We start from the raw sequence: 13,470 nt of genomic DNA on the forward strand, positions 1-13,470 counted from the left end.
ATATATGCATATATGCACATGTGCACATACTTGAACACATGCACATATACATTAAATGTGCATAAAGATATATGGATGTATGTTTATAAATATATGTGTGCATCTTTTACAATTTAGTTGTTTCAGTGGGCTGTGACCATGCTGGGGCAACACCTCGAAAAGTTTTAAGCCTGGTACTTATGCTATTGGTGTCATACTGAAACATTAAGTTACAGGGATGTAAACAAACTAACATTGGTTTTCAAGTGGTGGTGGACACACACAAACATATCTATATCTATATATATATATAGATATATATATATAAACATATATAGGTGCCGGAGTGGCTGTGTAGTAAGTAGCTTGCTTTCCAACCACATGGTCCCGGGTTCAGTCCCACTACGTGGCACCGAGGGCAAATGTCTTCTGCTATAGCTTTGGGCTGACCAAAGCCTTGTGAGTGGATTTGGTAGACGGAAACTGAAAGAAGCCCACCATATATATGTTCGTGTGTGTGTGTGTTTGTTCCCCTACCATTGCTTGATAATTGATGTTGGTGTGTTTACATCCAGGTAACTTAACAGTTCGGTAATAAAAGCTGATAGAATAAGTCTTGGGGTCGATGTGTTTTGACTAAAGGTGGTGTTCTAGCATGGCCACAATCAAATGACTGAAACAAATAAAAAGAAAACAAAAAGAATATGTATACACACACACACAATGGGCTTCTTTCAGTTTCCATCCACCGAATCTACTCACAAGTCTTTGGTCAGCCTGAGGCTATAGTAGAAAACACTTGCCCAAGGTTCCACACAGTGGGACTGAACCCAGGACCATATGGGTGGGAAGGGAACTTCTTACCACACAGCCAAGCCTGTATGTATAAAATTATGTATAAATTTGTACACAAAAATGAGGTGGAAGAAGAGAATGACAACAACAATAATGATGACACGATGATGATGATGATGATGATGGCAACAGCAACAATAATGATGATGATGATGATGATGATGATGATGATGATGATGATGATGATAACCTTGGCTACAATGATACACATGAATACAATAAAGATATATATACACACACACATGCTCATACTATATATTGACATTCAAAGTTGAACCACGTGTGTATGTAAAAATGCTTTTAAATGAATTTATGTATCTGCTTCAGATGTTTATCTAATAACATGTATGAGTTTGATTTTGTGCGTGCATAGCTGTATGTGTATGTGTACAAACATGTATATGCACTGTGTGCATGTCTATACATACATGTATGTGGATGTGTCTTTCAGCATGTATATATGTGTTTGTACAGATATATATATATATATATATATATGTATATATATATATGTATATATATATATATAAATATATATCTATATGTCACTTGTGCATATGTATAATATAATTGTATATATGATATGCATGCATGTATGCGTCTGTGTAATAAATAAATGTGCACATGGTGTGTATGTGTATGCATGTGCACATGTGTGTATGTAAGTGTACGGTGATGTGTATGTGTATGTGTATGTGTGTGTGTGTGTATGTGCATATGTTGTGTATATGTGTCTGCACATGTGCAAGTTGATATGCACATGCGTATGCATATATTAGCTGTGTGTCCGTCCAACTCTTTGCAGAATATTTACAAAAAATACAATGCAGATTTGTCAATTAATTTGTGCAGGTGAAGTGGTGGGGTGGTGGGGTGGCGTAGGTTGGGGGAGGTGGGTCGTGCAGTGGAATGTCTGTCCAGCAGAGCAACAGGAAATCAACGGTTCGAGTACATCGTCACATGCAATGGTGCAGCTGACAGTGCGAAAATAAGTCAACGACTAAGTTGGCCATTTGCTGCCAGTTGCAGAACTGTCTTAGCTTGGCGATTACATAATTACTGACATTGTCATCATCATCAACATCACCATCATCATCATCATCATCATCATCGTCGTCAATTTTATCATCACTATCATCTTGACCTCATAGTTGTAGTCAAGGTTATCATTACCAATACCATCATCATCATCATCATCATCATCATTGTTGCTGTTGTCATCATCATCATCATCCTCATCATCATTTTCATCATCTCCAACATCATGACCACCACTACCACCGCCGCCACTACCACCATCACCACCACCACCACTATCATCGGCGTCATCACCTGCTTCATCATCATCATCATCATCATCATCACCATCATTATCGTCATGATTATTGCCTTTGTTTCCATCATCATTGTCATCATGTTCGTCTTAGTTATCATTGCCATCATCATCATCATCATCATCATCATCATCATCATCATACAGTGTCATCATTATTGTTGTTGTCATCCTCCTCTTCTTCCACCTCATCATTCTTCTTATTATTATTGAAGTGACAAGCTGGCAGAATCATTAGCACGCTGGACGAAATGCTTAGCGTCTTTCACCTGTTGCTACATTCTGACTTGAAATTCTACTGAGGTTGACTTTGTCCTTTTTCTTTTCGGGGGTCGATAAAAATAAGTACTAGTTGAATACTGGGGTTCGATGTAATCAACTCATCCCCTTCCTCAAAACTGCTACCCTTGTGGCAAAATTTGGAACCATTATTATGATCATTATTATTATTATGAAAGCGATGAGCTGGCAGAATCATTAGCACACTGAGTGAAATGCTTTTGCAGTATTTCAGCCGACGCTACCTTCTGAGTCCAAATTCTGCTGGGGTTGACTTTGCCTTCCATCCTTTCAGGGTCGATAAAATTAGTACCAGTTATGCACTGGGGTCGATGTAATTGACTTAATCCCTTCCCCAAAATTTGAGGCCTTGTGCTTTTCCAGTTGAAACGATTATTATTATTATTATTATTATTATTATTATTATTATTATTATTATTATTATGGTGGTAAGCTGACAAAGTCATTAGTACTCTGCTTAGTGGTATTTCATCTGCCATTATGTTCTGAGTTCAAATTCCACCGAGGTCGACTTTGCCTTTAATCATTTCTGGGTCGATAAAAAAAGTACCATTTGAACACTGGGGGAGAGGTCAATGCAATCGATTCACCCTCTCCCCCAAAATTGCTGCCCTTGTGGCAAAATTTGAAACCATTATTACCTCTGCCTTCACTAAGGCAGAGGTATTGTTTTCAGTTGTGTTTGTTTGACCGTGGACAAGATATCTCAAGAACCACTGGATGGATTCGGATGAAACATACAGGGATGTTTGGCCTCGTGACTGGCACAAACCAATTAGATTTTGGGACTGATCCAGTACCAGACAAGGATTCTGGATAATTACCCTGTTTTTTTTTTTTTGTAACTTAATTCTTGAGAGCGGTGGGGTTCATTTTTAGTATTCTCGTTTGTGAGAGCAGTTGAGTTTATTTCAGTTATTCTCATTTTAAAAATCATCTCTGGCTAATCGTTGAGAGGACGTTGGTGTTGCCCTGGTGGACATTTGCGCTCTCTGAGTGCTCTTGTTATCATTATTATCATTTAGGCATCAAACTGGTAGAGTTGTTAGACCACCAGACAAAATTCTTAGGGACATTTTGTCCGTCTTTACACTCTGAGATTAAATTCCACTGAGGTCGACTTTGCTTTTCATCCTTTTGGGGGTCAATGAAATAAATACCAGTTGTGCACTGGGGTCAAGGAATTCCAACCACATTTCGTGGTTTGCTCCCTCAACAGCTCCTTTATAGGATCCAGTGGCTAAAGACATCATCAGGAAGAACCACGTCCAGTTTTGGCCCCTATTCCTCTACCATTTTCAATGTGGTGGGGCCCTCTCCTTTTGGAGTTGTCTTCAGCTCTGGTGTTGAGTGTATTTCATTTTTCTCCTTTTTTTCTTTCATTCTTTGGTTTCTTTGATGCAGCATCAACGAATGTCAGTGAGTGAATGACCGTCTTGCCAAATTTCCCTTTAAATACTCACCGGTAGGCTCCAGGGCACCATCTAACTGTCATGTGACACTGTCTAAGCTTCAACTGACCAATCAGTCCTTGTCTCCAAGATTTTAGGCCTTGTGTCTTTTGTAGAAAGGATTATTATTATTATTATTATTATCATTAAGGCGTCAAACTGGTCGAGTCATCAGCACGCCGTACAAAATTGCTTAGCAGCATTTCATCTATCTTCAGGTTCTGAGTCCAAATTCCACTGAGGTCCACTTTGCCTTTCATCTTTTGAGAATAGATAAAATAAGTACCAGTGAAATACTGGGGTTGATGCAATTGACCTAATTTCTTCTCTCAAAATTTGAAGCCTTGTGCCTTTAGTAAGAAAGAATTATCATGATTTTTACTACACCTACCTACTACCACTACTACTACTACTACTACTACTATTACTACTACAACTACTACTACTGCTACTGCTGCTGCTGCTGCCACCTCCACAACTACTCCCCCCCCCCACTACTACTACTACTACTACTAAGGTGGCATAACGCCTAGAAGTATGTTATCCTTCTCTCATCAAATTCTTCCAAGGTTGACTTTGCTGTTCATGCTTTCAGGGTTGAGGAAATAAATACCAGGTGAGCACTGGCAGGTGGGGTGGGGTGTGGGGGTCATTGTAATTGACTTACCCCCTCCCTCACAATTTCAGGCTTCGTGCCTATAGTAGAAAGAATTATAACTACTACTACTACTACTACTACTACTACTACTACTACTACTACTACTACTACCACCACCACCACCACCACCACCACCACCACTACTACTACTACTACTACTACTACTACTACTACTACTACTACTACTACTACTAAGGCAGTGAACTGCCAAGTGCCTTCTACCATAGGTTCAGACCAATCAAAGCCTTGTGAGTGGATATGGTAGATGGAAACTGAAAGAAGCCCGTTATGTATATATGTTTATGTGTGCTTGTGTCTGTCGCCCACCACCGCTTCACACCTGGTGTTGGTTTGTTTACGTCCCCATGACTTTACGGGCTGGCAAAACGAGACCAACAGAATAAATAACAGGCTTTAAAAAAAAACAAAAATGTACTGGGGTGGAGGGTGGGGGTTGATTTGTTTGACTTAACCCTTCAAGGCAGTGCCCCAGCATGGTCGCAGTCAAATGACTAAAGTAAGAAAGCAACAAAACACAAAAGACAAATCGATAAACAATTCACATTTAGCAGATGTTTTGTTATATATTTAGAAAAATTATGTGATCAATAAAATCATGGGCTTAAAAAGTTGTGTGAGACCTATAAATTATGTGGGTATGAGATGTTCTGGTGCAACCGTTTTGGTGCTGCTTATTTGGCGCTGCTGATTCAATGCTGACTTATTTGACATTAGATGTTTTAATGTTTCTTTCATTTTCTCTCTCTCTGTGTCTCTCTCTCTCTGTGTCTCTCTCTCTCTCTCTCTCTGTTTATGTGTGTGAGCCTGTTTCTCTTTATGTGTCTGAGGAGAGGGAAAAGTGTTTATGTCAATCGTATTCGATTAATAAATTGCAATCTCTCTCTCTCTCTCTCTCTCTCTCTTTCTCTCTCCCTGTGAACATATCTCTCGTTATGTGTCTGAAGAGACGGAAAAGTATTTATGTCAGTGCAGGTGGCACGTAAAAAACACCATTTTGAGCGTGACCGTTGCCAGTACCGTGTGACTGGCCCTCGTGCTGGTGGCACGTAAAAGCACACACTAAACTCTTGGAGTGGTTGGCGTTAGGAAGGACATCCAGCTGTAGAAACTCTGCCAAATTAGATTGGAGCCTGGTGCAGCCATCCGGTTCACCAGTCCTCAGTCAAATCATCCAACCCATGCTAGCATGGAAAGCGGATGTTAAATGACGATGATGATGATGTCCAATTAATAAAATGTAATATCTCTCTCACATCTGTCTGTCTCTCTCTCTCTTTCATCCCTCTCTCTCTGTTCCATCTCTCTCTCTCTCTCTTTCATCTCTCTCTCTCTTTCATCTCTCAGTCTCTTTCATCTCTCTCTCTCTCTTACTCTGTTTATGTGTGTGAGTATATTTCCTTTATGTATCTGAGGAGAGGGAGAAGTGTTTATGTCACTCAGGTTCACCTAATGAGAATCCCCCTCTTTCTCTCTCTGTCAGCATATTTCTCTTTATGTATATGAAGAGAAGTTTTCACTTAATAAATTCTAACATCACTCTCTTCCCTATTCTTTCTATCTGTACTTTTCTGTGCATAAGCATGCTTATATAGCAAAAAGGTTAGATATGTGTAAATATTGACAGATAATTACGCAATTTATAATTTTTGAGTGATCTCATATGAGATCACTGGTAGGTAATGGGTTAAGATTAGAAAACCCAAAGAGTTGACCGTTTAGAAAGATTCAACAAAATCATTAAGTCACTCACGTCTTTAATATGATTATATAACCAATAAGGCGTGGAATCATGAGGGATTTGGTATTGGTAAGAACTGCTTCTACTGTCTTTACAGCAACATACTTTTCATCCACAGGAGGAAACAAACGAGGAAACCTGAAACATAAAAAAAATTTATCCTTTTTAAGTTTTTTTGAAAATACATTCTGAGGTAATGAAATTAAGCTTCTTGATTTAGTTAATTGTGCTAATTGCTTTAGGTTCTTCTGTAATATTGAGTAAACACAGCCCCTTGACCCAGTGAAGTATCAAAAACCATGACAGTTGGGAGGAGATGGGCTGCATCACCATTTGGCTGGTTCCCATTTTCAGAAGACACACACTCACACAAACATTTATGTATATAGTAAAATTAATTAAAAAGAATACAGTGAGCTTACTGCGAGGAGTGGAAAATCCATTGTTTCAGACAGTCCTTCTTCGGGTGATAAGTTGAGAGGAGAGAAATTAGTGAGAGACAGCAGAGTTTTACATCGTTTAAGTTAAAAAAAGAAACTGGCTGCAACTGATAAGAAACAGTAACATGTGAGCTTCGTATGTGAACAAGAAGTGGCAGAAAAACTGTGAGAAAGAAGAAGGAAAGAGTAATGGAATGAGAAGAAACAGGCAAATAGAGAGTGAGATGAAAGGAAAAAATGAAGAGGGAGGGGAGTTGAAGGATGAGAAAGAGTTTAATGAGATAAGATAAAATGTTTTTCCTTTAGTCCTACACCTCCTCTAACTTCGTTAAACCCTTTGTCATCCTTCAACTCCTCTCCCTCCTCATCTTTCCTCTTCGCCTCACTCTCAATTTTCTTCTTCTCATTCCATTACTTTTACCTATTTTCTTCTTTCACTGTTTCTCCTACCATTTCTTGTTCATGTACAAAGCTCACATATTCCTGTGTTCCTTGTCAGTTGCAGCCAATTTTTTTTTTTTTTTTAAGTTAGAGGATGTAAAACTTTGCTGTGTCTCTCATTAATTTCTTTCGGTTAAACTTTTTCCTGAAGGAAGACTGTCTGAAACAATGGAATTTCCACTCCACTCAGTAAATTCATGGTAACTCTTTATTTTTATTGATTTTTACTATATAAGTTGTGCCTATGCAGAGCAACAGCTTCATCGGAGTCTGCTTGATCGTATATGTGTATATATGTGTGTATATAAGTATATACATATTATATTCTATGTCTGCTCTGTGTATGTGTGTGAGCAGAATCCAATTATTGCAGTTACTTTAGGCAGTGTCTTTAAAACAACGATAACTGGTCAGTGATATTAAATAAAAGATATCAACATTTGAACAATCTTTAAATAAATATACTTGTTTTGTAGCTATCTACTTCTTAACCATCATCATCACCATCATTTAATGTCTGTTTTCAATGCTGGTATGGGTTGGATGGTTTGACAGGAAACTGGGGAGGTACAGGGTTGCATCAAGCTTCAATATCATCTTTAGCATGGTTTCTACAGCTGGACGTCCTTCCTAATGCCAACCACTTTACAGAGTGTACTGGGTGCTTTTTTTTCTTTGGCACCAGCACTAGTGAGGTTGCTATGTAACTTGCAAGAATAGCAAAAAATGAAAGGGGAAAAAGCTCCCACTACTAAGAGGAAGTATTTGGGGGGGGGGGAAGGTGGAGGTGGTTGGCCGTATGCCAGGCATTGAAAGGCTAAAGTAAGACAGAGGGACGATCACAAGTGTCTTGCTACTGAAGAGATACATGGATGAATGAAATAAGGGGAAGATAGTGATGGGGTGCTAGAGCAAACTCTCAAGGAACAAGAAGGTGAGCACAAAAGCAAACACAGGCAGTGAGTCATGGGAGGAGAGGGGGAGATGAGAGAGAGAGAATGCTTTCATAAGAGTTTGAGGAAACAGGTGGAGGTAGGGGTTAGTGTAGGGAGTGAAGAACAAGGGTGGGTAGGTGGTGCAGATGATGGAAAATCCCAGTATGCAGAGGGATGAAGTGGGAAATGTAGGAGTGATTCCGGAAGGAGAATAGAAGAGAAAGTATTGGGATAATGTGCAAGGTGTAGGAGCAGTGGAGAGGGAGATATAGGGATACATAAGGGACGATAGCAGGTGGGTGGATCATAATGGTAGATATGGGAAGGTATTGAGAATGATAGGAGATAGGAGGTGGTGTTTAGCATGGAGTATAACAGAGAAGAGAGAAGACAGTGGCTGAAGGCATGGAAAAGGTAAAGGTTATCTTCTAGAGACACTGATTCATAAGGGCCTGGTTTCTCAGCTTCATGGCGTATATATTCCTCACCTGGACAGGACACTGGTCTGTCACAGGATTACTCCTTTTTTTACCAGCTAAGTGGACTGGAGCAATGTGAAATGAAGTGTCTTGCTCAAGGACACAATGTGTCACCTAGTCCAGAAATCGAAACCACAACCTTATGATCATGAGTCCAACACCCTAACCACAAAAGTAAAGGTTACCTTCATGAGTCTTGCCTACTCCTAAGAGCCAGTTTCCTGGTTTCCATAGCATTTAAATTCCCCAACGGGATGGGACACTGCTCTGTCACATGATTATTCCTTTTTTTACCAGCTAAGTGGACTGGAGCAATGTGAAATGAAGTGTCTTGCTCAAGAACACATGTTGCTCAGTCCAGGAATTGAAACCATAATCTTACTATCATGAGTCCAAACACCCTAACCACAAAAGTAAAGTTAATTTCATGAGTCATGCCGACTCCTAAGGGCCAGTTTCCAGGCTTCCATAGCATTTAAATTCCCCACCTGGATGGGACACTGGTCTGTCGCAGGATTACTCATTTCTACCAGTTCAGTGAACTAGATCAATGTGAAAATGAAGTGTCTTGCTCAAGGACACAATGTGTCGCCCGGTCCAGGAATCAAAACCACAATCTTACGATCATGAGTCCGACACCCCTAACCACTAAGTTGTGTGCCTCTACTGAAGGCATGGAAAAAAAAAGGGGGGGGGGGGGTGATTTGTTAAAATTGTGTGGGCAGGAATGGAAGTGGTTCGGGAGGTGGAGCAGAAACCACTAGGGAGCAACTGCTGCTGCTGATTTTAGAGCTTCATAGAGATTTTAATTATCCAATCTGCTTTTGGTATAGTACTTAGATAACTACCAAACTTAATAGCATCACTAGTCATGATTTAAAGAGCAAATGTAGGAGAAATTGCGACGCCATTGTATAGTGCCAAGGACTCCAAATTTGCCATCAAGATGTAGGACAAGATACTGCAATAGCCTGGGCTTCAGAGGTTCACAGCTCTTCAATATCTTCCCAAAGGACCTGAGAGACCTGCATGCGGTGGATGTAGGTGTCTTCAAGATGAAGCTGGACCGCTTCCTGTCAGGTGTCCCAGATGAACTAACTTCACGGCTGGAGGTGCAGATGAGGGCAGCTGCATCAAACTCTCTCATGCACCAAATGTCAATTCCTGAAGTAAAATTCGTGAAGTAAAATTGTGTAGCAACACCAAATGGCGGTGCCCCAGCATGGCCACAGCCCATGAGCTGAAACTAGATAAAATGAAAAAAAAAAATGAAAAATATCTTATGTCCTTATGTATATTTCACCATTGTGGCTGTTTAGGAATTCTGCACTGAATTTATCAAGTGCAACTGGATGCTTAACCACAACAGATCAAGGAGATACTTCATTGCATTATGTTGCATACATGTGTATATATGCTCAGAGGCTCCATGGAAGTAGTTGATAGCTTCTGCGACCTAGGTGAGCTAATTAGCAGTGGAAGACATTATCGTTGTTGTTGGCACTTCGTCGCTTACAATGTTGAGGGTTCCAGTTGACCCGATCAACAGAACAGCCTGCTCGTGAAATTAACGTGCAAGTGGCTGAGCACTCCACAGACAAGTGTACCCTTAACGTAGTTCTCGGGGATATTCAGCGTGACACAGTGTGACAAGGCTGACCCTTTGAATTACAGGCACAACAGAAACAGGAAGAAGGAGTGAGAGAAAGTTGTGGTGGAAGAGTACAGCAGGGTTCGCCACCATCCCCTGCCAGAGCCTCGTCGAGCTTTAGGTGTTTTTGCTCAATAAACACTCACAACGCCTGGTCTGGGAATCGAAACCACGATCATATGACCACAAGTCCACTGCCCTAATCACTGGGCCATTGCACCTCCATTAGTGGAAGACATAATAATCAGATTAAGAGAAAAACAGTGGAAAAGTGTTCAGTGAGAAATTACCACTGTTGCCAACAAAGTGTTTCCTTCTCAGAATGAAGTGCAGATTGTGTGGTGCCTATGTATAAAGAGAAAATGGTGTTGTATTGTTGTGAGATGTGGGCCATGAATGCAGAGGACATGTGAAGGCTGGAAAGAAATGAGTTAACCATAATCCACTGGATGTGCAATGTTAGTGAGTTAATGAGCATGAAAAATGGAGGAGAAAAAAATGAGCTGAGAAGAACCAGACATCATGTGTTTGAATGATGAAAACTAAACTGGTGTGAGCCATATGAGGTACATGGAAGCAGTCAGCTGTTAAGAATAAGAGGTGGATTGGATTAGTTGAAGAGGGGAAACCTAGTAAAATATGGAAAGTGGTGAAGATTGATCTGAAGTGATTGAAATATCACAGAGTAAATGAGAAAGCTTAAGACTTGTGATGAATCACCATGCTAGAAAAAATTCCCTCTCCCCTCAACACATGGCAAGCATTAAAAGAAGACATGCTGATAGTGCTGGTGATTGTAATGTTTATCAATATTCGTTTTCTGATCCTTGTTTATATTAAGTTTCCCTATACTCATACTCCACATTGTGTTGCTCCCTCTTGTCTATTGCCCTCCCCTTACCATATACTATATTGCTCTATCTCCTTCCTCATAAGCTCATCCCACCCCAACACATTCCTACTCTACCTTCTCATCCCACCCCATCCAATTCCTTACACCCACCCCAACCTCTGCCTACCCACATACCCCTACCCCTACCCCACCCTCAGCGTAACCCACACTCCACCCATGCTTTCCCCACTCTCGCCCCCCCCACCTTCGCCTTCCCCACCTCCCAACACCCTCACATCACACCACACTACACTATATCACACAACACATCACTTCACAACACACCACCAGGCACACACTAGCACTGACCAACTCCCTTCTCCCTTCCCCATTTTTTCACACCTACATACACACATACATACGTTAAGATCACCAGCATTCTCTCACACACACGCACAGCTTCTCGTATTTGGGTTCACCGCTTCTTTCCCCTTTGTTATCTCCCCTTTTCTTAGCTCTCCTGTGTGAACTTTCTGTGCGGCAGTCGCCATGATAGATCACTGACCACTACATTAAAATTTTTTTTCTCCTTATTTCTTTCTGTTGAAGAGCGTAGCTCGAAACGTTAAAGACTTTCTCTATTCCCGAGCGTTAAACTAATACATCCTTTTGTTGTTTACACCACCTGTCCTTGTCTGTTGTTTTTTTCGTAAATTCTCCCATATATATATATATATACATGCATATATAGGCAATGACTGGTGACCAAGATCTTTGATGATATGCTGTGCTTGAGAAGACCTGTCAAGCCAAATGAAACCATAGTCGTAGCTGATGCTGGTGGCATGTGAAAAGCTCCTTTCAAGTGCTGGGCCTCACAGAGGCAATGACAAATGACTGAGACCTTTGGTATTATGTTGTTCTTGAGAAGAAGACCCATCAAGCCAAGTAAAATCACAGTTGTGGCATATACTGGAGTCATGCAAATGGCAACTGTGCCGATAGCATGCAAGAGCACCCATTACACACTCAGAGTGGCGAGCATTAGGAAGGGCATCCAGCCATAGAAAAACCATGCCAAATCAGACTGGAGTTTGGTGCGGCCTCCTAGCTTGCCGGCCCAGGTCAAACCATCCAACCCATGCCAGCATGGACAATGGACGTTTTTTGATGATGATGATGATGATCATCATCATCATGATGATGATGATGATGATATATGAGTAATTACGATAAACACAAGTTTATATTATTAGCTTCAATGTATGTCTCACCGTTATGATTGCTTGGAGCTCTGAACTGGATGTTCCAAGTATCATTGGATGCTTAATCAGAATTTGTTCTGTATATCATAGCCAGTAACGCTACTAAGTATAGCTGTAACCAAACCACTATACCAGAACCAGTCTGGGTGATGATAATCTACAGAGAGCTATAAACTCAACAAAAGCAGCTGTACATCTAATTATATACACAAGATATAATATAGATATGTAGGTGTGTGTTTCTGTCTCCTTGCTTTGAATTTACATGAAAGTCGTAAGCAAGTGTCACTCTTACACAAGCAGGGTCCTTTGTTTCCAATCTTCCCTAAAAACATGTCTGGTCATGGGAGAAATATCACCTTAATTGGAAACTGTCCATGTCTTCTTTTATGCTCACCTTTTTGTTCCTTGAGAGTTTGCTTTAGCATCCTATCACTATCTTCTTCTTATCTCATTCATCCAAGGATCACTTAAATAGCGAGACACCTGTGCTTGTCCCTCTGTCTTACTTTTAGCCTTTCAACACCTGACATACAGCCATCCACCTCCACTTTCCCTTCCCAAATACTTCCCTTTAATAGTGGGAACTGTAAGATGATGGTTGGTGATAGGAAGGACATCTATCTATCGAAAGTTTTCCTCAACAAATCGTGTCCAACCCATGCAAACACAGAAAAGTGGAAGTTAAATTATGATGACAACAATGATGATGATACCACCATCAGTATAGCAACTATAGGCAAAACATTAGTAGCACATTATAGCAGTGAAAGTAGTAATGGTATTAGTGGTGGTATTTGTGGGGGTGATAGTAGTGCTGGATATGGTAGCAGCAAGACAAAAAGTACATGAGGTGAAACTCGAACCTGCAAAGCTTGTGTGTGAATTACCCTACCTGTTTCCATTCAGCTGTGAAACATTATAAAAAACAAAAATATATATATATTAGCAATGCATATATACATACACACACACACAAACATACATACATATATATATATGTATATATATATATATATATATATATATATATATATATATATATATATATATATATATTGAGGAAATGGAAGCAGTCAGAATTTTGGAAAA

The 13,470-nt window shown here is 40.2% G+C and overlaps 1 protein-coding gene across 4 annotated transcripts in view; it reads right to left on the reverse strand.

Annotated features, from left to right (window-relative positions):
• LOC106870606 (short-chain dehydrogenase/reductase 3) overlaps nt 1-13,470 on the reverse strand; it is a 93,035-nt gene that overhangs the window by 10,767 nt on the left and 68,798 nt on the right. For all 4 annotated transcript variants that reach the window (XR_016244820.1, XR_016244821.1, XM_089365490.1 and 1 more), the window contains exon 5: nt 6,348-6,473. Coding sequence is in view for 2 of the 4 variants with exons in the window: in XM_089365490.1 (XP_089221616.1) it covers nt 6,348-6,473 (126 nt within the window). In the remaining 2 variants the exon portion in view is untranslated. The remainder of the gene's footprint in view (nt 1-6,347; nt 6,474-13,470) is intronic.

This window comes from Octopus bimaculoides, chromosome Z (assembly GCF_046866305.1).
Source record: "Octopus bimaculoides isolate indiv1 chromosome Z, ASM4686630v1, whole genome shotgun sequence".
Classification (NCBI taxonomy): Eukaryota; Metazoa; Mollusca; class Cephalopoda; order Octopoda; family Octopodidae; genus Octopus; species Octopus bimaculoides.